At 35.8% G+C, this 26,743-nt stretch overlaps 1 protein-coding gene and 1 non-coding gene across 3 annotated transcripts; one reads left to right on the top strand and one right to left on the bottom strand.

Moving 5' to 3' along the window:
* Positions 1 to 258: 258 nt before the first annotated feature.
* On the bottom strand, positions 259 to 25,392 carry Ccni (cyclin I). 2 transcript variants are annotated; one of them, XM_047566289.1, is made up of 7 exons: positions 24,835 to 25,391; positions 17,079 to 17,235; positions 10,005 to 10,133; positions 7,773 to 7,847; positions 7,483 to 7,623; positions 6,941 to 7,171; positions 259 to 1,788 (listed from the first exon to the last, which is right to left on the bottom strand). In XM_047566289.1, exons 2-7 carry the CDS (start codon positions 17,190 to 17,192, stop codon positions 1,345 to 1,347), a joined length of 1,134 nt encoding a protein of 377 aa, XP_047422245.1. In that variant the 5' UTR covers positions 17,193 to 17,235; positions 24,835 to 25,391; the 3' UTR covers positions 259 to 1,344. The 2 variants fall into 2 exon arrangements, with proteins under 2 accessions (XP_047422245.1, XP_047422246.1); XM_047566290.1 differs by lacking the exon at positions 17,079 to 17,235 and having other exon boundaries at positions 24,835 to 25,392.
* On the top strand, positions 15,845 to 15,951 carry LOC124995188 (U6 spliceosomal RNA). Its single transcript, XR_007110659.1, has one exon. It is a non-coding gene; the product is annotated as a U6 spliceosomal RNA (small nuclear RNA).
* Positions 25,393 to 26,743: the final 1,351 nt, after the last annotated feature.

The raw sequence follows: 26,743 nt of genomic DNA, 5'->3' as shown, positions 1-26,743 counted from the left end.
CCTGCCCTCACGAAGTCCCATTAGGATAAGAATTTACTGTTTAAAAGATCCATAGTCCATCAGTGAGGAAATACCATCAAGGGAAATTCTTAAGTCTAAAGCCTATATCCCTGTCACATTCAAATCTTTTTCTTGTTTTATTTTCAGTAAATGTATCTTAATCTTTCTGTTGTTTTCCTTAGTTCAAACAGCAGTGCCTAAGCAAACAAGAAACCATCCCTCTTCACAAGCAGGGAAAAAAAACTTCAGACACAAAGATTAAGGACAACTTTTTATTGCTACCAGAGGCTTTTATCATCAGTACATGGTTCTGGCTGCAATACCTTCTTCAGACCTGAAGGGAGCTCAGGATTTAGAAGTTAAGAAAAATACAGGTAGACTAGGGTGGGAGAGGGGAGAATAACTTTTATCAACAAACAGCTTAACATAAAACTAGGGTACTAAATTCAGTTATTACATATTATGACTCAAATCATAGAGCTGCCCCAATATCTAGACAGTCTCTCCTACTGATTATAAATGAGTGAAAACAGATCAGTTACAAAAAAATCCAATTATAGGTTACATACATGTTTCTTTGGTGAGCACCGGGATGTATTAACTTTATCACAAATTCTTTTATACAACTGTCAAAAATGCTTTCAACAAATCTGTCTTAATTACATGCCATTTTAAGCCTCACTTTAAACAAAAATGAAGTTATTTTATTCTTTTAAACTCTAAAAATTGAAGTAAGGCCAACACAAAAATCAATGTGGTCACGTGAGAACTTTTCCTACTACCACCTCTGATTCATATGGGACAATTCTAAAGTACCCTTTTCAGACTAATTGGAATTTGAATCATGAATTGAACATGGTCGCCATACTAAATTAAACTGCTAAAATAGATTTCAGAGGTTACCTATTCAGTGGAAGTCATGAGACAGAGATGAACATGCATAAAATGCATTAAGACTGGAGAAGGAAGCAGAAGCAAAAGGATTTAAATCAGGACAAAAGGAACAAAGTTCGCTACCTTTGAGTTTTAGAGCTTTTCTCCGAACATTAAATTTTTGTGTAATTTTTGACATTGGGCAAACTACATTTTGGCAGAGAATAGAGTGGAACTGGTATACTACAAAGGTATTTTTTAACTTTAAAAAATATTTTGGATCTTTTGAGTTTATAGGTCTTTAAACAATGAATTTTAATTAGTTGTACAAGTAAATGAAGTCTTAAAAAATTTTTTTCCTGGCTCACTTCAAATCAGCTGAATAAGGTACATACCCCTCTACAGACTTTCCTGGTTTTGCATATTCTCATTCCCAGAGTAGTCAACCTTAGTTTAGCACTGGGAGGTAAACTACATGACAGAAACAGGCTGCAAAGGTGGGCAAGGGGAAGCATGTCCCTCTTGCCTTGATAAATCAGTGCCACACACAGAACCCACATTTTCTGAAGCACTGTCTTCATTATAGAGCCGTTTGATTCCATCATAGAAATCATCCACTTCCATTTCCTCTACTTTGCGCTTAGTAGAGGTATGCTTGCACCCACTAGCAGCTGGGAGATGATGGTAGAAGGCTGCTGTACCTCTGACTGGCACTTCTGGCTTGCTGTTGTCCTTGGAGAAATCTGGGTCTGAGACAGAGGAGGGATGTAATCTGAACGCTCCTTTGTCACAGGTCACCAGGGTGTGCTTGAGGGGACGGTAGACATAAACGGAATTTAGAGGCAGGGAAGACTGCAGAGTAGAAAGGTGATGTGCCACGAGCTCCCGACAGTGGATCAACTGGGAGCTATCCATCTGGACCAAGGAGGGGGGAAAAAACAACATTGATCATTAATTAAAATAGGCTGCTGTAATCTTTGCTGGCAACTTTTCCTCCCTGTGCACTCTTGTTCCTTCAGCTTTCTTTTCTTTCTCCCGTGTACTTCAAAATTATCAACTCCTACAGCCTACCCACTCCATCTTGAGTTGTATCCATATCTATTCTAATGCAAATATTATGAAACTTGGATTCTATATCTGCAATTATATGCTGAACATTTACCTGGGATCAAAAAACTATTCTCACTTGTTCACTGCTATATAACCAATTTTTTGTTTATTATTTACTAATTATTGTTCCCCGCCCTAGTCTATTCTTCCTGTCTACCCTTCACCTACCTTTCCTAATATTTTTTCCATGAAGATCAAAGTAAAGGATAAATACACAAAATTCATTAAGAATCTAAGGAAGAAGCCAAAGGCAAGGGAAAAAAATTAAATTGGGTGGGGAAGCTTATCTAGCTACGAATTTAAAACAATTTCACTACTTTGTTTTAAAACTTTAGACACATTACATTTTTATAGAAGATAGTACAACTTAACAATACTAGGCAATGTTTTTGCTAATCTACTTGATTTGGCAATTTTGCTAATTCCTTTTTATCCTTCAGGATAGTTCAAGTATCAATCCTTTTAAGTCACACTTGACTCCAACCCTCTGAATCCCCCAATTTCCATGGTCATCTGTTTCTGTATCAACCTGTCATCATACTTACCATATTGCATTAGATTAATCTGTTTAACCACTTAGCTTTTTCATTATAGACTAAAAGATCTCAAATTATAAGCACTGTATCACATCCACGTTCCACATTCTAGTGGAATGTCTGCACGTGTAAGGCCTCCAAAATCTTAACTGTAGTAGTCTCTTACTTTTCTTGTAATTATAATAGCACTGTCTAAATAACCTACAGCATCATGTATTTCTAGCTTATTCAAATTTTTTTAGTAATACCCCAATGCCTACCAGAAATAAGCTAATTCTTTATTTCATTATTATCTATAATTTGCCCCAACATACCAGCCTGATTTCCTAAAATACCCCAAATTTATGTTCCATATTCCTGCCGAACAGGCCTTTCCCCCCTTTCTTATCCTGGCTCATCCTATTTCTACTTCTGAAATTGTATTACCTATTGCCTCTAGCTTAGCTAAATACCATTTCCTTCAGGAAGCTTCTTGTGGCCATTTATCAATCAGGGATCACTTTTTTACAGTGTTGTGCACTTTGTAGGTATTTTTAACCTTTCTTAACCAAGTGTTATTCATTCCTTTATAACCTGCAGCATAAAGCATGAAAGTTTGCAATGATTTACAGTGAAAACAAAGGAAAATAACACACCCTGCAAGAACACATTTGGTCACAAAATTAATTTTATCTCTAAATATATTCATTATATGTTAACCAGGTAAGAATCAGTAGAAAGATGACAGGCTCATATTAGTTATCATGTAATACAAACGTAAAATTACCTCAAACTGTCAGAAATAAAACATTCTGTTCACTGATATCTTCTCCCTACTTTGAAGGGCACTTGATAATACACTATTGGTAGGGTATTAGCTAGTATTAGGAGTTTAATTCCTTAAAAAAAATTATGTAATATTTAAGACATCCCCCAACTATCAAGCTTACTACTGTAGACTGGGTCTTATGTAGAATCCAGAGATGTAGAATAAGTTGACCCAAGGCAAAAAATGAACAAAACTGCCAATATTTTGAGCAGCTTATAAAAGAGAAATAGTAGAAATAAATTGAACAGTGAAAAGAAGACTATGATGTAGAAATTATTTCTGAAATGTTTCCAGTTTAACAAACTTGTTCTTTACCAACTGACACTTTGCAACCTAGAAAAGCAAAATTATGAAAATATTCTAAAGCTTTAATCACTGGGCATAATAAATACTAGGGAAGAATCCTGAAAAATTATACATATATTTGGAAGGAAGACTAGGTCACCATAATCTTTCTGGGTGGGGGAAAAAATATGGAGTTATGTTTTAAAAAGTGAAGCAGAAAAAAATAGTTAGAAGGACATTAAAAATAACTCAAACCAATACTATCTGTACAAGCTCTATCTCCCCAAATCTGAATATGGTGTATCCTTTGCTAAAAAAAAAAACAAACAAACAAACAAAAAAAAACTAGTTTACCACGAAGGTGAGTTAAGAAGCATTAAAACAGAGAAGCAGAAGCACAACAGTATAATATAAGTGATAGGTTCAAATGGACCTGAGTTTGGTGGACAACAAGAAGCACTGAAAATACGTGCTGGAATAGTGTGACCTTAGGCACCTTTAGGAATAACCAGAAGACCCGGATGGGGAAGGTCTGACTTTTTAACTCTCTAGTTTAAATTAGAACACTGACTAACTGCTTCACTAGAGATTAGGGAGATCAGCACACTAATCCAGATAGAGTTAACACCCTGAGATTATAAAAATGGGCCACATTAGTCACAAATAGGGGAACATGAGCACAGCCATGTAAATAAAGCAAGGGTAGAAAGAAGGGGTAAAAGGAAGAGGCTGAGCTTTTTGGAGACCAAGAAGTAGTACAAAAGTTTGCCAAGTAGTCTTGGGAGGGGCAAAGGCCAGGAGGGACAAGAGTTTTGTCTTTCAAACCAGAGAACAATCACCATACCTTGTCCCAAATCCAGAGAGGGTACAGCTAGTGACTGTGGCCTCTTCACATCAAGAAATGTCTACAGATAAGACCCTCCCTCACACCAAGACGCTGGGAATCATATCAGAAGTAATACTGGCATTGGGCTGGGGACTTGCCTGCTATGTGCAAGATCCCAAGTTTGATACCCAGCACCACCAAAAAGAAAAAAAAAAATTATGTAAGCAATACTGGCATGATCTCGACCAGTATGATGCAAGAATTTGCTATATCAGACCAGGCCTTGTCACAGGTGAATTACAAAGATTCTATACCTAGTGTTCCAAACTGAACAAAGGTGAACTTAAAGATAGAACTGAGTCCTCAAGAACCAGGAGCCATCTGTGTTTGGGCCACAAGGACTGGTCATCAGCTCAAGCTAGTTTTAGAGGAGAAAAACTGCTAGACAAAATTCTAAGGTCTCTATCAAGTTTTGGGAGATTACTTGTTTTGGTTCATTATCTTCCCCATTGCAACTTGAATACTATACATAGAGACATTTTATTCTTTTAAAACCACTGTTTTCCCAATGTGTAGATTATAGATTTCTCAGTAAATGTTTGTGGAATACAATCATTAATATATGTATGTGAGAAAGAACAGTAGTGTTCAAACTATGTCCAAACAGCTTATAGAGAGGAAAACACCCTGATTAGTAGGACTCTGCAACCCCAAGAGGTCTCTGCCCTGAATGCTTTATTACAAAGGCCACTTTTCTACTCTGTTCTGGAATTGTCTACATACATTTTGTTGGAGGGAGGAGGGCAAAGAAAAGGTTCCACTTCTAAAAGAAACTCTGAAAACCAATGGACTAAAATCTTCATGATTTGTGTAGTATTGAAAAACACTGGTTCTTTTTAGTCTTCTTCACTACTAAGTTCTATGTGACTCTAACAAAAGTCTAAAGTTTCCCTAAATGAGAGTTATAAAATAAAGAAGTTGACTTAAGAAGATACTGTCAAATATCAAGTGTATAATACTTGTTCAGTTAACGGGAAAAGAAATTTCAGTGGAACACCTTCTTTTTCTAGCTGCCCCCAGCCCCAACATACAAAAGGGAATCAGCAGATTCCCCAGTGTTCTTCAATAGAGAACAAACTCACAAAGCTACAGAATTCACACTGCTATTTACAACATTCTTATTTATACTTTGAAACATGTTCTTTCTTTATGACACTAACACTTTACGTAGCAATTTTTTTCTGTACTACCTAGGGAATACATAAAGGCCAACTCAGGAGGCATTTAAAGATAGGTCACTTGTTCCAATTAAAAAATAAGGAAATATAGGATGTTTTCTATTAATGTCTGTCCCCAACTTCACAAAGGTAGATGATTAATATTCAACTTCACTTTCCAACACTTCATGCAGGCAAAGTCGATTTTCTGGTCCAGGCTATTCATTTGTATGGTAGTTTATGAGAGTTTCTAAAATTCCTCATTAAATAGCAACTATCTCCTAGGATTTATTTTCATTACACATTTAATTCAATGGAAAGAAACATTCAAGTTATTTCAATCTAAGATATGCTCTTTATTAAAAACAATGTATTACCTTTATAAAGGAAAATATCCTATTATACTACTTATGTACTGTTAACTGGCTAACATATCACTCATGATATAACTGATCATCTTTTTTTAATGAAAAGATTATTCTTCTCTGCTCACAAATTACAGCACAAATTTCTCAGAAGCTAAGGTAGCACTGAGAAACTTCTTAGGTGTCTGCTAACTTTAAGAGTGCTCATCATTAAAGATCATCAATTCAATTATATCCTACCAAGAGCAAATTCAAGTATTATTCGTTTTTCTCTTTTATGTTTTTAAGCTCAGAATTTGTCTTCTAAATAAAATCAACAAAACAAGTCAGAATATGTACTGCTAAATGAGAATACATAGAGCCATATGAAGGGAAAGGAGGTTCCTGAGTCATTTAAGGGTATAGCTGGCAGGAGTATGGTTTGCAACAGGTCTAAACTTGATGAATTCTACTTAGTGACATAATAGAACCAATAAGGATTTCCTCCAATTAACTGATAATATACTAACTCTACAGTTAATGAGAATTTTCTCCACTAAATCTTTTTACATTTTGCTTAGATGGTTGTTATCAACCTATAAACAAACTAAAAAACTGAAGTAGAGAAGTACTAAATGAAAACTACATAGTCAGAAGTTCCTTTATGTAAAACTAAAGAATATATTAAAAATCTTCAATTTTCAAAATTCTTAGATTTAAGAATCTAGAAGGGTTGACAAGAATAAGAAAAATATCCAAATTTTGTAAGAGAAAAAAAATCTAGCCCACAAGCTTAAAGTGTATAACATGTTATTCTTTTCTACTCTTAAGAATGTTTACCTTTACAGATTAGAAATGTCAATTTTATAATCTTTTAACCTTATGTATTCCAATAAAATAAAAACTTAAAATGAACTCTATTTAATTAGACTGACACTTACCTGTGCTTTCTGAAGCAGTTCAATTGTAAGAGGAAGCCAATCAGGAATGAGTTTCTCCATTTCCAAACTAACCATGGCCAGAGCAAGCATGGATCCTTTGAATTGCAGAAGTTGGTTACAGGCCATACAGTGAAGTAGTTGCTTGGTAAGGACCGCCAAATGTTGAGATGGGCTCAATTTTGGCAAACTGAAAAGTATCTGAGGCCTAGTTGACATGGCAATGGCATGGAACTGAAAATCACAAGAATATTATTTTAATATTACTTAAATGTGTAGGAAATTATGTATAAAAATCGATGTAACCTCCTAAGTATTACTCAATTTCTAAACTTGCAACTTTAGCTTCAGAGATCAGACATACATAATTTCTAACTTTTCCTTAGCTAATTTCAATAGTTTTCCTTTTCCTAAAAAATCAATACAAGAAAAAAAAAAAAAAAAGTGGAGTAATCATTTTTCAAATTACTAAAAACTTTGGGTATAGTTTATATATATTACATACATATTCAAAAACAAAACTGAAAAACTTTAGGTATAGTTACAATGTGAAGAAAATCCAATGGTGTGGCTGTGTGAAGATCCCAGTTCAACTTATCCAGAATAATTCTCTCCATTCTCAAAATTTCAGATGAGGAACACCCACAGAAACTGTCTCTTGCTAATACCTTCAGTACTGGAATTTTCTATCCACAGAAAAGGGGAACAGCCACAGAAAAGGGGAACAGAACAGGAAGGAGAGGACAAATAAATGTTTAAATTTTTTGCTTTGGCAAACAAAAAGCACATAAATAAATGGAGAAAAAAGACAACTAATCTTGAAAGGATTTATTACCTCATCCTCTTCAACAGTCTTGGCAGCTAGGAAAAAACAGCTGATTGCAATACAACTCAAGTATTTTGGGTGGGCCTAAAATTTTGATAAGGGGAGGAAAAACACCATTAGTAGTTTTTCAGAGTTTAACTTTAAAAACTAAATATACTGAGACAAGTATACATACAATTCTATGGAATTCAATTAATTTGATTCCCACCAATTACTTTCTAGCTCAGAGCTAACCTAATATCAAAACCTTAGTCATGTGCTAGTCTACAGAAATAAAATTAGTCCACTGCTGAAAATTTAACCAAAGTCAGTTAGCCAAAGTCAATTTCTACCCAGCAGAGAAGAGCTTGAATTTAGAAGCTATGTATTTAATAATGTTCCCCAAATTTAAAAGTATATTTATATGTATATATACATATTTTTAAAATTAGTTTTATTCTCTTTGCCTAGCTAACAAAGTATCCAGAAGATAACATAAAGACTACTAGTAAAGAAAGACTACTAGTAACTAGTATATTTCAAATACTTTAAAAACCTATAAAGTTAGGAGAAGAATAGAAATTTTCTAATTAAGTGTGCACCTACATACATACAAACTTATTTCATAAGGAAGAAAAGGTCCTAAAAAAGCCATACAAGATTAGTGGTAAAATTTAATGATAAAAAGAATCCCAATAGCAAAGATTTCCAAAATTTCCAAAAATGTACTTAAAATCTTATATAAACATAGGAAGAATCTTTTATGATAGAAATCAAAAGTTCACTAACTTTTTTTTTTTTTTTTTTAGTACCAGGGATTGAACCCAGGGGTACTTAATCACTGAGCCACATCCCTAGCCATTTTTTATGTTTTATTCAGGGACAGGGTCTCAGGTTGCTTAGGGTCTTACTAAGTTGCTGAGGCTGGCTTTGAACTTTCTATCCTCCTGCCTTAGCTTCCAGAGTCTATGGGAATACAGGCTTATGTCAAAGCACCCAGCTCATTAACCATTTTTTTGAAAAATATGCAACCCTGGAAGGAATGCTAACCTTGAAAACCCAACTTTCTATGGAATTACATGTGAAAGAAAGGTTAGCTGTAGTAAAAGGGAAAGGGAAGAGGGTAGAGGCAGAAGACTTGCTGAGACAAATACAAAGTAGCATTCCAGATTACAGGTAATTACTAGCATCATTATAAATAAGGGTTCCTTAAGTCTCTCTCTCTTTTTTTTTGGATGCTGGGGATAGAACCCAGGGCCTTGTGCTTACAAGGCAAGCACTCTACCGACTGAGCTATCTCCCCAGCCCCTCCTTAAGTCTCTTAAGAAGAAAAAAGTTTGAAATAAAAAGGCACTTGAATGGGTAGTCAAATTCTTACACTCCACATTTTAGGTATATAAATGAATTGTTTTTCTACATTTTCATGCCTTATCATTAAATGAATGCTAAGTCTTTGACTTTAAATCTGTTGAGGGCCTACTATGACATAATATAGTAAAAAATATAATAAATAAAGGCAATATAAAACATATTAATATATTTGTGTGCTGCCATTCAAAAAATATACCAAGGTTGTTTTATGACTTCTTTACATCCCTATGTTCCTGGAAAGTATTCATATTGTCCCCAAAAACTCACACACTATGCATACTCAATAAATAAGAGACAGAAAAATGTGCAAAAAACTTATTACACTTTTTCAAGTCTGATTCAACTGTCCCATCTCTGGTAAACCAACATGTTAGAAAATGGAGAGACATTCTGCCAATGCTATATAGTTTGAACTAAAATCAAGAGATTAAAATTTCACAGGCTAGCCAGGTACTGTGGTGTATGACTTGGGAGGCTGGGACAGGAAGATTGCGAGTTCAAGGCCAGGCTCAGCAATTTTGCGAGGTTCTGAGCAACTTGGTGAGACCTTGTCTCAAAAATCAAAAAAATAAAAAGGGTTGGGGATATAGCTCAGTGATGAAGCACTCTTGGGATCAATCACCAATACCAAAAAAACAAAACAAAAACAAACAAAAATTTCATAGGGTAAAAATAAGTGATGAGTATTTGTAGCAAAAAGAAAGTCAGAATACAATTAGAAACACAAATATTTAAAATAATAGAAGATACTATGTTTTGACATGGGTACATAATACCATTATCCAAGAAAGTTCTTCACTTATACTTCATATCCTGTTTACCAACAGCCTGTGGTTTAATATCTAAACTCCAAAGGAAAGATTACATGTAAATATATCTTTAAATGTTTACCTTTACAGTAGCTAAAAATCTATCCAAGAGACTGCTAGCAAGAGCAAATGTTTCTGGGTAAAGGTTGAATTGGTACTTGAGTTTGGCCAGCCATTGAATTACTTCATCTCTCTGGGATGGGGAAACATTCTATAAGGGAATAATTATAAAATAAATAAAATTTAAAAACAAAGTTTTAATTACCATCAAGAATGTATTTAGAATTATTTCTTATGAAAACTTAAAAATTACAGAAAATACATTTATATGTTAAAATTTTCTTTTAGGTTATTAAAAATCAAACTTGAGATAGTTGGAGATAAAATGTCATCGTTTAACATCAATACCAATACACTTCTTTTAAAATATTCCCTACATCACTTCAACAGGTAGCTAGTTAAGGCAGTAAATAGCTGCTTACTTCTGTCAGAAAACATGAATAGAATCTGATAACAGAATTATAGCACAATAAAACAAAACAGTATAATAAACAAAAATATCAAGAACAAATGAAATCCACAGTTGAAGATAATGGAAAAATACTGAAAAAGAAATTGATCTGAACTAAATCATTACTGGGAAAGACTGCCATAAACACATTTTTCTTTAGTTTTAATATCCCTACATGTTGTTTTTAACTCCTGGGAAGAGGTTTAACACATTGTAAAGTAACAGTGATTTAGATATTTACTCTTGAGTTTCACTTTATTAAACAACTAGTAATCATCTAAAGCTAAATGAAATGTCCTTATGAGTACTACTTCTGCAAAGTTAAACACAACAAAGAGTATGTGGAAAGGAGTATTTTCAGTAAGGGAGGGTTACAGACAAATAGAGATAGTATAGGCACTGCAGTCTTTACCACCGTTTTCCATTTTATGAAAATCTTTAAAAATATATATTATCTCATTCCTTGATCCCTGTCGACTTCATGAAATAAATTCCTTTATCATACAAAGATGCATTAATTGCTATGAAAGCATTAAACACTATATATTTTTGACAATATATCTCCTCAAAAAGGAATTTTAGCTGGGATTTCTTTCTTTTTTTTTGTAGTGTTATGCAGAAACATATGGCTTGCTGCTCATTGTAATTTCTGTCAATGCATCTGCTAATTTCTGCTCCTAATTTTATTCCAACTCCTCCTCCTTCACTTCTTGTCACTTCACTTTTCAGCTTTGGCATGACAAAGTTAAGTGTTCCTTTGTGTTAGCCAAACCAACTATTCACATTAATTTTCACGTCTAGTTCTAAACTCAATTATAACTAATATTTTGAGGTAAACTACCACATATACACTTTTTGTTCACTTGCTTTTGGAATGACCTTGCAATAACGCATTAGAAATACTAAGAAAATAAGATAAAGATGGTTTATACTATTAAGATGGTGAATGAAAAAAAATCATTGTTTACAATGATTTAAAACTTAAAGTGGTATGGTGAGGTAGGTCATTAAAAATGTCAATAAAATATGAAACAATGGTATGCACAGGGCTCCAGGGAGCCCAGTGGAAGGGGACCTTACCCAGTGTAAGACTAAAACAAAAGCTTCTTGAAATAACACACAATTTGTATCTTAAGTTAAAAGTGAGGGGAGGGGGGTGATCACTGGTGCTGCAAGGAAAGGAGTCATAGTGTGATAGCCTACGAACTTTACTCTGAAGGATAGAAATGATGTCAACCTCAAGGCAAAAAATCTTAGTTAAACGCCTCAGGCTTGCAAATAAAATCAAGGTTGATAGAAGATATTCCTGCAAATTTTCTCCATGACAATGAGTCAAATCATTCTATGAATCAAGAAGGGGAACAGGAAAAGGCAGTTCATGAGACTAAAGTTATAACTTTATGGGTTCTTGCTGTATCAGAGTAGCAGGGGAATTTATGCCCTGTGGACTACTGTCCAATATAAAAGAAGAAACTAGAATAAGGCCATTATTAATGTTATGAGACATAGACTATCCCTCTTACAAAGAGTCTGGAAAAGGCAGTAAAACAACACTGTCTGAAGCTATGGTTTCTCTAGGTGAGAGCAAGACACACAGTCTTGCAGCTAGAACCTGACCAAGTATCTGTTAGCATGGTCCTTAGTTCTACAAAAAAACCATATTTCCATTGAGCCCCAAGATGCTTTTCTAAGATCTAGTTCTGCTCCTAAAGGTTCCTGGGAAGTGAAAGCAGTCACAAAACTTCCAGCTAAAGGAAATTAAGCATTTAAGAGAAGGAAAAGCAGTATTAAGCGAGTCAACCAAACAAATCAACAATGATGAAATAAATTTAAAAAGCAGAGGTAGGTCATGATATAATCTGATCAACCTGGGGAGGTTTTTAATATGTTTAAAGGGAGAACATTTCTGAATAACAGACTAAATTAAATAATGTCATCATTTTGTGTTTGACATTAAAAGAAAGTTTAAGAAGTATCACAAAAGATGACATAATAGAACAGAACAGTTACATGGAGATTACCATACCAAAGTTAACTAAGTGATTTAACATAAAGCACACGTAAAAAATGAATACTATTTTTCTCCTTTCCTACCTCTAAGCTACCTGATTCTGATGACAGAAAATAAACTTATGAAATATTATAATATTTTATAATATATATTATATAATATATAATATATCATGAAAATATATTTCATGATAATCATGAGAGATCACAAATAGGACCAAGAAAGCATGTCATCACAAGCCAAAACTAGTAGCACCAACAAAAACAAACCCACAAATAAACTAGTTTAAGACAACACACTCTTATTGAAGTAATACTAACCTAATATCACTTTATCAAATAAATTCAAACATGTACTAAAAACAGTAATACTATTAGAAGAGCTTTACACAAAAGTTCAATGCCTTAAGTAATTTTATTCCCATTTATCTAAAATGAAGAAAAGATGAAAGAAAGGGAAAATGAGCAAGCTCTGGACACAAAATTTATTAATTTTATCAATGAAGGCTTTTTTCTTTCCTTATGAATTGCTCAAACAAGGTTAAAAGGATTCATTAAGGTGGCTGAATAACTAATCCTAAGCAGAATTTATACTGTCATCAACATGACAAAACAGACTGCTATATTTTATGTATCTGTATTTGAAGAACAATAAATTCCATAAAGAAAAGCAGAAAGCAGCAAATAATTAAGAGTAAAAAAATTTCTAAAGAAAATTTGTGGCCTGGGGTTGTAGATCAGTGATAGTGCGCTTGCCTGGCATGCATGAAGCCCTGGGTTCGATCCTCAATGCCACATTTAAATAAATAAATAAAGGTCCATCAACAACTAAAAATATATTTTAAAAAATTTTGGGTATATAATCCCACATGCTGCTAGTCTTTTCATTAAATACACATCCTACTCAATTTTAAACTCTAAAAGGTTTGCCATTACCTCTAAGATTAACATACAGTCCCTGAGATATAGCATACAAATCTATCACCTATCTTTCCAGCCTCATATACTTTCCATTGCTTTCTGCCTTAAACTTCATACTGTAAGAGTACTTCTATTTGATTCTTCCTTGCCCCTGCTATACTATTTTGTATCAGTGCTCCTTTGCTAATAACATTGTTCCTTTTAGTTGGAACACACACCTTTCTTCATTTCACCTGCTTTTTATCTTTCCAAGCTATTCAGTGGTCATTCTCCACCACTTTTCCTGATAACTCAAGAGCTAAGTACCTTCCCATGTTTTCACAGCATCTCATTACCCTGTTATGTTCAATATTTTTTAAGACATTTATAGTTGTGTTCAATATTTCTAAATGATTATATTTCTGCTTTAGGTTGATTAAGTAGAGCAAACCTACACTCCAACTGAGAATAACTAGAAGAGCTGCTACAACAACTTATTTTTAAAGATAAAACTACTAGAACAACTAAGCCACAAGGAGCCAAGATTCTAAAGAGGGGATAACACGAAGAGATGAGTTGACATTCTGTAGTTTTTTTTTTTTCTTCAGGACGTTCTTCTTTCCCAAGGAGAGCAAAAGGCTAAAAAAAAAAAAAAAAAAACCAACAGAGCTTTCAGAGAGTTTTCAGTGTTATGGTTTGGATATGAGGTGTCCCCCAAAGCTCATATGTGAGACAATGCAAGAAGGTTCAGAGGAGAAATGACTGGGTTGTAAGAATCTTAACCCAATCAGTGATTTAATCCCCTGATAGGGATTAACTGAATGGTAACTGAAGTGGGAGGGTATGGCTGGAGGAGATTGGAGTGTTGCTTTGGGGTATATATTTTCTATCTGGAGAGTGGAGATTCTCTGCTTCCTGGTAAGTGAGCTGCTTCCTTCTGCCACACTCTTATGCCAATCTGATGTTCAGCCTCACATGGAGCCCTGAGGAATAGAGCCAGCTCTCTATGGATTGAGACCTCTGAACTGTGAGCCCTCAGATAAACTTTTCCTCCTTTAAAATTGTTCTGGTCAGATCCTTTTAGTCATAGCAGCAAAAAGGCTGACTAAAACAGAGCTAGAGTCAAAATTTGGAGATGTTAGACCTAGAATCTCTATCTTTAAGAATTCTGATATGCCTAGTAGCTCAATGATCCAAGAGCCTGTGTTTTGAAAGTCAGGTGGACTGGTGAAATCCCAGAAACTCAGAAAGCTGAGGCAAGACAATCCAACTTTGAGGCCAGCCTCAGCAACTTAGTGAGACTGTCTCAAAATAAAAAATAAAAGCAGCTGGGGATGTGGTTCAATCCCCAGTACAAAAATAAATTAATTAAAATGGGCTGGGGAATATAACTCAGTGCTTGACTACCACATGCAAGGAACTTCACTGTCAAATTCCTAGGAAATTATTATTCTATATGCTACCATAAGTATAGAATGCTGTGAAAGCACACAGAGAAGGTGAGTGATAGGTGTATATATTCTTGCCTGATAACATTGTCTTAAACTGGGAATTAAGTGATACAAATTAAAAGAGAACTGTGAGAGAATAACCTCAAAGTAGAGTTGAGGTGGGGAAAAGGAAAAAACGAGAAGGAAACTAGAATAAATAAGCATAAAAGGAAGCTTTGAAATATTCCATTTTTCCCTTTTTACCAGCACTTCAAAAAAAAAAAAAAAAAAAAACTGAAACAACAGTAGAAAAGTCAAAGCCAATCCCTGAATAGCAGAACAAAGGAATTAGGACCAGAATAGTGTCCCTGGGGGGTTAATCTGGCAAGTAGCTCAAGCCTCCTTAGCTCTTTATATCCCTAGCTCCATCTTCTTCCCTATCCACCAGACCAAGTTCACCCAAATTTTACAAGTACTAACTTCTACTTGGCATTACTCAATTCCTTAAGAAGTGGGTCTCTCTTAGAAGTCTTAATACTATACTGTTCTACTATTGCCTTGCTAAACTTTGTTAAAGCACTTATAGAAATAAGCCAGATGAAGTGGGAATACAGCAATATGCTACAATATTGGTGTAATACCTCCTTCAAAGACTATATTGTTAAAGTTTATTATTACTGAAGTCAGGAGTGGTAGCTCATGCTTAAAATCTCAATTCCAGCTATTTAGGAGACTGAGGCAGGAAGACTGCAAGTTCAAGGTCAGCATAGGTAATTTAGCAAGACCCTGCATGAAATATAAGTATAAAAGGGCTAGTGGTGTAGCTCAGAGCTAAAATGCACTCAGGATCAACTCCCAGTACAAAAAAAAGTTTATTATTTTTATTATTGTTGGTTACATGCTGACTCTAGGATACAGCAGAAGGAAGAAAGGTGAAGCTGTAAAAGCAACTGTTAAAAGGCTTTGAGGCTCACTAGAATGTCGTAACATAAAGATGGAAATTTTTTTTTTCCATTTATAGAATAGTGTCCACAATATAGCAAACATTCAATAAACATTTACAGAAATCTAGTGCTCGCTTTGGCAGCACATATACTAAAATTGGAACGATGCAGAGAAGATTAGCATGGCCCCTGCGCAAGGATGATACGCAAATTCGTGAAGCGTTCCATATTTTTACTGTATAGAGGGAAAAGAGGGGTGGGAGGGGTGGGGGAAGGGAAAAATAGCAGAATGAATAAAACAACATTACCCTATGTAAATTTATGATTACACAAATGGTACGCCTTTACTCCATGTACAAATAGAGAAACAACATGTATCCCATTTGTATACAAAAAAAAAAAAAAAAAATTCAGGGAATGAAAAAAAAAATGGGAATTGAAGTTACATGATAAAAAAAACATTTACAGAAATCTAAAATGCACACATACAAAAATTTTTAAAAAAGAAGTATAATGGAAAGAGACTGCAACTCAGGTAAGAGTTTGATTTGTAAGTTTTACTAATTAGCTAAAGTCTTAAGCAAATTAAACTGTATTGATATTTCAGAGGATTAATAGACGTTAAATGATAGCACATAAATATGCCTACCATAGATTTCATTTGAGTCAACTAATCCTCAATTTGCAAAATGACAAATAAGTAATAGTAAATGCAGAACATATTTCTTCAGCTTGTAGGAAACAACAGAATAAGAAAAAAAAATTACAGTTTTAATAACCTGTGAGTGAACGATAACACAAGAGGGTCTTAGATATTTGTCATTTATTCACCCATGCATATTACAAATTTTTGGGCTACTATTCAGTATCCCAAGCACCATTCTAGGTACCAGGAAAAAAAAAAAAAAAAGATGGGTAACACATCTTATATAATCAACTTTTGGAATGAATAAGCTTCATAGTTATTTGTTAAAAAAAAAATTAATAATAACTAATTTTATGATAGATGTATAAAAATCTCTAAAAGACATAACAGTCAATAGTAAGTATGAATTGATAGATCTTTTTTGTTCACTAAAGTTAATGTTACGAATTTTGTTCTACCTCTAAGGCTAACTGTATGTCTGTAAGTACATACATATCTTAAGTTAAACCATGAGGGGAGAAAACAGACATAAATATCTTCTTATAGCTATAACTCAGAAAACAACAAAAACAGTTTAACTCTTGTTTCAAAAAGAATCAAGATGTTACCATGTTCTTAATGATACATACTTATCCAATGCAGTCAAGGAATTATCATATATATGCAGTAGTACACTTTTCTCTAATAAAACTCATCAAAACAGAGAAATCATTACCTGATTTGTAGGTATTTTCGGCACATTCACCTTCCACATCTGGGCTTCCCTAGAGATTGCCTTTTCCAATAGGAAAGACAATCTCTGGTTTTCCAAAGATCCTGGAAACTTCATGATATCCTCTGGATCTGCCTGCCACCCAGCTTGATGTAGCTACCTATAAAATCAAATATAATGTTTATAATTTTATTACAGAATAAATGTAAAATATATATCTATCTTGGTAGTTATTAAGTAATTCATAAACAAAGAATGTTATGAGACCATATAGATTTTACAGCTCTTTTAAATATTAAAATGTTACAATAATAATCAGTTATCTGAAATGTTCTCAATTTCAATCTGAAAGTCAGTTATAAAGAGCAAAACATGGCAGAACCTTTGGACTCTGATCAAAATGTGATAACTGCATAAAACTGGCAAAAAAAAATTTAAGTCAATGGCTTTTTATACTAGAAGTCTTAGAAATAGCTGTCCCAAACATTCCTCTTAAAAAACTAATAAGGGGGCTGGGGAGATAGCTCAGTTGGTAGAGTGCTCACCTTGCAAGCACAAGGCCCTGGGTTCGATCCCCAGCACCATTAAAAAAAAAAAAAAAAAAACTAATAAGGGTCATTAATTTTTCCATCTTAAAAGATTATTAATTACATAAATCATTCCCACTTCTCTAGTATGAAATCATCTTGAATTGTGCTTTTGTTTTGGAGATAGTTCAGTGGTACAGTCAGTGTTTAGCATGCAGGAGGTTCTGAGTTCAATCCCCCACCCCCTCCCCCAAGATGTACTTCCAATTCAGTGTCCACTAGCTATCTATGTGACTATTTACATTTGAACTGAACAGTTAAAAGCACACAAGCTCCACTTCAACAGCCAAACATGACGAGTACAAGGTACTGTACTGGACAGTTCAGAAAGGAACATTCTATCAATACAGAAAGCTCTACTGGGTAACACTGTTCTAGAAAGCAAACGGAACAATGATTGATGCTCTGAAGAGCAATCGTTTAGATCAAAGCAGGGCAACTGAGAAGCCAAAAGAGATGATCTTGACTTTTTTTTTTTTTTTTTTTTTAAGGGAACTACAGATTTAACAGTTCTATGACATAAAACTGGACTGAGAAGTTGCTTAAGAGTGTGAAAAAAAAAAAAAAGCTAAATTTCTTGAAAGCTAATCACCTAAAAAGGCAATGAATTTTGGAAAAAAAGATTATATAAGAAAGTATAATTAATATGCCATAACATTTACATGGCAGTAATAAAAATATTGAATAGAAATTTTAACAATAGTGTAGAGAGCTGTAGGTCATAAGTATGGATGTCGGGAGAGGTTAAAATGAGAGCCTTCTCCTTCCATTTCATGGTAGGCAATCTATAAACAGTATCTAAAACTGGATGCCAGCTAAGATGGCATACACCTGTAATCCCAGCAACTCAGGAGGCCGAGGAAGGAAGATCGCAAGTTCAAGGCCAAACTCAGCAACTTAGCAAAGCTCTGATCAACTTAGAGACCCTGTCTCAAAATAAATTAAGGGCTGGGGATGTAGCTCAGTGGTCAAGTACCCCTGGATTCAATTCTGGGTACCAAAAACAAACAAAACCAATAATATCTAAAATGGGCATATCAAAAAACAGCAGCAGGGCAAGTTATCAGAAAATGTGATCCTAAATAACAGGAAAAACAGGTTAAGTGTTGAAAGGGGCTTACCTCCAGAAAATGAGGAAAGGGTGAGAAGACTTGCTGTAGAAATATGCTGTTTTTCATTATGAAAGTCTTGTAATTATTTGATTTTTTTAAACTATGTGCCTGTATTTTGTGCTTCAGATTCATGTTTGAGGAATATTTAACATGTGCAAGTTCCAATTCTTTAAAAAATTTAAAAAATTTGAAAAAAAGCAAACCTCTTACTTCCACATTTTACCCAACTCTAGCTACTATGTTCTTTTGCATTACTCATTTCACATCCCATTTCCTTGCCACTTATTACAGACTACCTCTACTAAGTCTAATAATGTTTTCTTATTGTTTCTTTAAACTCTTGAGTTTTGGCAAATTTTCTATAATGAGGATGAAGTATTTTCATACTAAGAAAAAAGGAAAATAACTTAGGGAAAAGAAATTATACCTATCTTAAAAGGCCCAATTCAAAGGTAATTTCTTCTAAGAATTCTATTCTTGATTCTCAGATGTGATTTCTTTCTCCTTTGAAAGCAGCTTTCCACTATCTCCAACAAAATTATAAGTTCTTTTGAAGACACATCTACCAATTACTATCTTTTATACTGTGATATAAATATTATATACCCACAGCAGAGTACTTTTGAATAAAAAGGGACTTGACAAATGGTTTTAGTTTCAACCACTGGGGGCAAAAACAAAAGCAAACAACCAAAACCAAAACAAACATACCCAACCAAAACAAACATATCCAAGTCTAATGGATCAATCCTTCAGATGTTTGATGACTACTACCATACTCACTGGCTCATCTTTTTCATAGCTGAAAAACTGTTCAATGATTCCTCACATGACATTTTGGCTCTTCTAAATGAGCACCACTTTTACACTATCAATTCAGATAAAATTTATGATCAACTAAAGAAATTTCTCAGATATACTGTGAGGTCAATTCCACTTCTCCCTAGCTCCATCTCTGTATAGGTTTTTGGTAACTTTTAGGGGTGAAAGGGAATACAAGCTTTTTCGAACTTGAAATGGATTGTTTAGTTAAGTCATCACATTAGATTCAATCCACTGTTGCATTTTGCCAAGATGTTTAAGATTTTAATTTTATTGCCTTGGTGGCTTCTCTCAAATCTACAATTTAATGAGCAAGCTCACTATAATTTCATCTAAAGCAGATATAAATTATTATTAGCCTTGGCACTGTAGTGTAAACTGGATGACCACCTGTCAAAAGAGATATTTTAGAAGAAACACTAATATTGGATAGAGATTGAACTTCATAGATGCGAAGATCCCTTCCAAACCTAATTTTAGTCTGTAGTTTATAAACTCTTGTCAAACCTGAAATTTAAGTAATTGTTTTTTGTGTGTGTGCCACTAGCTATACCCTTAACAATTGTTCAGCAGGATCTACATCAGTCTTCTCAACATACCCCAACAACTAGCTGCCACTAAGGACTTCTCCCTTACAATGCTTGATTTGAAGATTATATTTAAGAGGTATAGATGAAGAGGGAGAGGGACAGAATCATGTTTGGAAGAATAAAATTGGGCTCAAGGGATTTCTAGGCTCCAATCTCCTACAGTTAAGGCCCTTAGTAAGACTTTAAAATAGGCAGATGCTCTAACAACGTTTTAAAAACAAAGGAATCTGATCAAAGAAAAAAGTCACAATCAGAAAACACTTTTGAAATAAGTGAAAATGAAGACATAATATACCAGAACTTACAGGATGCAATGAAAGCAGTGCTTACAGGAAAACATCTGAAAATGTCTTACTAAAAAAAAAAATCTCAAATCCATGTAGAGTAACCTCCCACCTTAAGATAATGGAAAAATAAAACCATAGCTAAAGAAATCCAGAAGAAGTAAGGATATTACGTTAGTAGAAATTAATGAAGTAGAGAACATTAAAACTATAGAGAAAAATCAATGAAACCAAAAGTTGTTTCTTTGGAAAGATCAAAATGGCAAATGTTTAGCTAGTCTCACCAACAAAAAACAGAAAAATTACTAAGATCAGAAATAAAAATTATAGAAGAATTTCATAAACAACTATATGCAAATACATTGGGACAATTTGGAAAAAATGGACAAATTCTAAGAAACACAAACTATAAAAACTGACTTAAGAGTTGAATAGCCATTAGAAGTTTTAAAAAAGCTAAGAAAAAATCCATCCATGCTCAGATGGCTTCACTGGTTAATTCTACCAAAAGTTTACAGAAAAATTAATGACAATTTTTATGAACTTTAAAAAAAAAAATAGAAAAAAATCTTCAACTCATTCTATGAAGCCAGTTATTACCCTGCTACCAAAACTGGATAAGCATATCTGGAAACTCCATCTGAATACATTTTCATAATTCCCCAACAAAATACTAGCAAACTGAATTCTGTAACATAATAAAAAGGATCATAAAACATAACTAAGAGGGATATGTCCCACGAAGAAAGATTGGTTCAATGAGAAATCAATGTAATGCACCATATTAATAGGGAAAAAAAAGAAAATTCTTTTCTTACACAAGGGAAATGAAACAAAGGAAAGGGAAAAAAGTTAAAATTTCCCTAAATTTTTAAAAATGGTGCACGAACAATGCAAGTAAAAGTATAAAAAAGGGAGGTTAACTGTGTAAATGTTTCAGATTAAATGAAGCTACAGAAAAATCAAAGTGCAATACCTATCCTACACTGGATCCTGTACTGAAAAGAGATAAAATGCTATAAGGGTCATTAATGGGTCAAATGACGTACGTGGAATATGAACAGATTATACAAAATTAATTCTATCAATTTTAAATCTACTGAAATTAAAAACTGTACTGTGATTCTTCAGGAGAATATCCCTATTCCTAGGAAATACACACTGATCATTTTACAAGTAAAAAGTCATAATGTAAACAATTTATACATAAAGCGGGAGAAAGATTTAAAAAAAGGGATGAAATGATAATAGGTGAATCTGGGCAAAAGATCTAAGTTTGAAATTATTTATAAGTAATGTAGAAAAAGGAAAAAAGCCCATAAGTTATGGAAGTGCTTAAAACTAGTATTTTATATTCCTTTTATAATACTATTAAGACAGATACCATGGGCTTCATTTTTTACTTTTACTGACAATGTACCAGCCTATTTTAAAATGTGCAAAACATTACTTAGGTCACATCAATAATGAATTCTGCTAAGGAATAAAATACACACAAAATACAATTTTACTTCTTTTAATAAGAGCTTTATATCTTATTAACGTATACCTACTCTTAGTGCCATGCAGAATAGCCTCTAAAAACAAAGCCTATATAGATTGTGTATCCTTACCCAAAACGCTTGGGGTCAGAAGTGTTTATTTTTTGGATTCTGGAATATTTGCATATACATAATGAGGTGGATGGGGTCCTAGTTAAATCAGAAAATTAATTTATATACATAGTCTGAAGGTGATCTTATACAATTTTTTAGTAATTTTGTAAATGAAACAAAGTTTCAAGATGTGGAATTTTCCATTTGTGGGCTCAGGTCAGTACTCAAAAATTTTTTGGACTTTGAAGCACTTTTGTTTTTTTCTGAATTTGGGTAGATACATTCCACACAACACTGGGTTTTACATTCCCTCTCCTTTCCTTCTCTCAACTACTATTACACTCCTCCACACTTACAGTCTAATTTTTGAGTTAATCATTTATAAAATGCTTATTGAACAACATAAAAACATTACATACAGGACCTCCTGAGGTATATAATACCAACTTCATTAATGTGTAATTACTGTGTTTATGATAATACCAACTCTAATCCTATACTGATGCTGACTCCTAAATCTTAGTTCCTCATCTGAAAAGTGGGATTAACAGAATCCTACAAGAAAACCACATTCTACTACTCCCTCCTTGACATTATACACCAGTAGAAACAAACTACAGGTAATTCTAATTCCAAAATGTGCTCTTTCCCAGTCCACGTGTCTTTCCATACTGCCCCCCCACCCCGCCCCACCCCGCTTCTAGGTACCAGGGGATTGAATTCAGGGGCACTCAACCACTGAGCCCCATCCCCAGCCCTATTTTGTATTTTATTTAGAAACAGGGTCTCACTGAGTTGGCTAGCACCTCACTTTTGCAGAAGCTGGGTTTGAACTGGCAATCCTCCTGCCTTAGCCTCCCAAAGGGATAGGATTACAGGCTTATGGCCCATACACTGTTCTTTCAGCTAAAAAATGTTCTTTAGCTTATACTTCCCTTCATAAATTACTATCAGTCTGTGAATAGTACCCTCTGGAATGACCCAGTTGTGCCTTGCTTTCCTACATGTGCACTGGAGTATAATTCTACTTCTGCTCTTAATTGCCTTATGATAATTATTTGTAAGCAATCTCTTCTACTAACCCTTAGTTCCTTGGTAACAAACTCTTAAGTACCATAACAAATAATAAGCTTATATTTGTTAGGTGCTTACAAGTAAAAGCACTGAGGGTTCAGCTATTGCTCAAAGTGTTGCGTCATATTAATTCATGTAATTCTCACACTTTATGAAGCTGGAATTATTAAATCCATTTTAAAGATGAACAAGCATACAGAGAAGGGTAAATACTTCATTTAAAAAGTATTACACAATCAGCACACACATCTGTCATCCCCTGGTGGCTGAAGTAGGAGTATAGCAAGTTCAAAGCCAGCCTCAAAAACTTGGTGAGACCCTAAGTAACTTAGAGAGACCCTGGCTCTAAATAAAACATAAATAAGGGCCAGGGATGTGACTCAGTAGCTAAGCACTTCTGGGTTCAATCCCCAGTACCAAAGATAAAAGCAATCAAAAGAAAATATGTAAAATCTCAACTCCCAATCTTGACCAAGATATGAAAAGAGTTCCACTGTAACCTACTAGAATGTCACATTACCCCACACAATGTTTACCTGTTAACTACAGTTCATATCTATTATATTTTCCCAACATATGCTGATTCTAATAGTCTATCCTTACATTCAGTATTTAACTTTTCCTAGTCCAAGAGAACAGCATTCATTTCTCATCCTTCTGGTCCTAGTTTTGCTAATTTAAACTCTGTCCATTCTTTGTCCATCCCTTTCTGCCACGAATGACCTGGAAAAACTAGAAGCAGAGAACACTTCTACCCATCTTTTCAACAAATTCATTTTCAGGGCAGAGAAGTTAAGGCGTTAAGATTCAGAACAAACTTTGGCCAGCGTGTTTTCGCTGTTATTTAAAGGGAAGAAAATCTCGTAGAGTTTGTTTTCCTCATTTGTAAAACGAGGTTCCTACCACCTGTATGGAGTCCTTGTGAAGATGAAGAAAGAACAGTGCCTGGCAGATAAGTCTGATCTAGAATTGTTGGTCTAACACCGAGTGGCTTCGAGCAGAACACAATCGAAATATTTTTAACTGACATTCAAAGACTTTCAATCTGAATCCATCCTACTTCCTGACAGGTATCTTTCACCATTTTGCTTCCCAATTCTCAACTTCTGCTGAAATGATCCGCAAACCCTTCCTCAGCAAAGGGGCTTCTGGTCCTCTTTTCCGAATTCGGTATTTTCAACCTCTAGGTCAGGGTGCAACTCAGTTCTCACCTCCACGGGCTCCCCCACCCGCCCAAGCCCTGGGTAACGCTCCCCTCTCGCAAATTTGCGCAGCCCTGGCAGTCCTCCCCATTCACTGGGCTTTGAAACCCAGGTTATCTTGGGATAGTCGCGGCAGGATCCATCGAATGTGAGGGTGGGGGTGTGTCCCCTTCTTTGTGTGCTGATCCAGGCTTAGGGAGCCTATAACACGCAAGCCCGAGTAGGGAATGTGCTGGTTACTACAAAAAAGTTACTTGCTAACAGAAAAATCGGCCCGAATGGGAACCAAGCACAGATATTTCAAAACCGCAGGTGCCCCGGGGCTCCGGCCGGAGGGCGAGAGGTAGTCCCTAGCTTCCTCCAAAAGGGGGACCGTGCTCGGAGGCTCGGGTGAGCAGCGCGCGCCGCCAGGCGCCTCCATTCGGGCGGCAGGGGCGAAGCGCGCGGGCGGAGGTCACGGACACGCGTCAAGCCCCCCGCCCCCGCCCCTCACCTTCTCCTCCTCTTCTTCCTCCTCCTCCTCCCCGGCAGAGCTGTAGGCCGCACAGTGGTGACGCGGGGTCATCCGCGTGCCCGTTACCACCTCATTTTCCTCGGCGCGCGGCAGCGGGGGCGCGCAGGACGAGGACAGGCCGACTGAGGAGGGAGAAGAGAAGGAACCCGGCGGGGGTTGAGGGCGCGGTAGCTGGCGCTCGAGCGGGACGCACGGCTGCGGCCGGAGGGTCGGTCAGCGAATTAGTTCCATGACCAACCCGGACCTGAAGCCGCCACCGCCGGTCCCGCTCCTCCAACCGCCGCCGCTGGTGCCCGGGTGAGGAGGGGGCTCCCTCTCGCCATAGGGCGGCGGGGGCCGGGGAGAGGCGGGGGGTGAGACCGGCTCTGCCCCTGCCCGGGGGAAGCGCCTCCGAGGGGAAATGGTGAAAGGGGGGGAAGGGGAAAAAGAAAAGAAAAGAAAAGAAAGGGGAAAAGGGGGGAAAAATAAGAAAAAGCGAGACAGAGGCGCTACCGCGTCCGCTCGCGGGGAAGGCTAGGGAGGGAGGGGAAGGGAGGAAAAAGTGCCGGCTGCCTCGGCTCCGCCCTCGCGGACTGATTCCTAGCTTTCCGACTCTTGTAAACAACACAGGATTAGTTTCTCGCTCTGCCCTTTTTTCCTCTCCGTCACCTTTCCCTTCCCTGTCCAACCAACACAAAAAGAAGTCTGCCCAAAAGTTGGGCTGTTGTAGAGGGACTGGGGGAGTCTTTGACAGATGAGTGGAAGAAGAGAACATTTTCCGTGGGTTAAGATGAGCTAAAATCTCGCGGACTCGTTTTCCTTGAAGGAGCGGAAGGGTCCTTCGTCAACCTTATGATGACGTAAGCGCCCTCTCGGATAGCCGAAGAGGCGTGCGGTAGCCGGAGAGTGTGCTGCGCATGCGCCCCTGCGAAGAAAGAAGTAGCTGAGCGCTCGCTTGGGGGAAGGGTTGTCTGGTTTGCTCTTCTGCTCAACCTACAGCCCCTTGTTTTTTTCCGATCTAACTTATCTCCAACGGTTATAGAAGGATTTGTAGACAAGGGGCTGGTGATCTGTTGTGTAAAATATCTTGGATTGTTGTTGACTTCGCAAAAAATGTCCTCTTTATGTTGACGTGTAAAAGGATTTGTAGGTTTTTTTCTCTCCCCTGCTGCCACATCCTGTGGATGAAGGGGTATAGTAAAGAGCTTTAGAGATCTGAAAATAGGGGCGTTATCCTGGGTACTTAAGCCTTCTTTTAAAGCAGGCTGGGAGCCTGCTTGGCAGTATGCCAAGAGAATTCTATCCATTTAGCCAACACTTCTGAGTGTTTTATTATTGGGTTTTTAAGGAGTGGGTGACAAATGCGTTTTACTCTAAATGGTAATTTTCCCCTCTTTTAATTGTTTTAATTATTAAAAGAATGTATAGTCTTAACAGAATGCTTTGAAAGAAAGGAGAAAACCTTAAACTCAACCATTTATAGAAATAACCTCATTTGTGTTTTCCATTTTTTGTCTTCCATATGCCTGTTATAACAGTGAAAAAAAAAAAAAATTGATGCAGCACTGAGTTTATTCAGCTGACTAGCAGTCTTGAAGTAACCAGGACAGAAATAGCTCCTGCCTTCAAGGAGTATACAATCCAAGCACAGAGGTAGCCATTGAGCTAATTATCATTACCTAAAATCACCCAATGCATTCATTTGTTAACTTGTGCTTTTATCTTCTCCCTAAAATACAAGGTCACAAATGGCAGGAATCTTGTATGTTTTCTTTTATCAGGTATCCTTACATGTAAAAGACTTATTATTTGATTACTGACTGAATAAACAAATGTCAATATCAAAAATATTAAAGTGGAAAATTGCAGGCTGCTATGGAAACTAGCCTAGTTTGGAATGTCAAAGAAG

Source organism: Sciurus carolinensis, chromosome 10, assembly GCF_902686445.1.
Source record: "Sciurus carolinensis chromosome 10, mSciCar1.2, whole genome shotgun sequence".
Lineage (NCBI taxonomy): Eukaryota > Metazoa > Chordata > Mammalia > Rodentia > Sciuridae > Sciurus > Sciurus carolinensis.
This window is presented reverse-complemented; position numbering and strand designations above follow the sequence as displayed.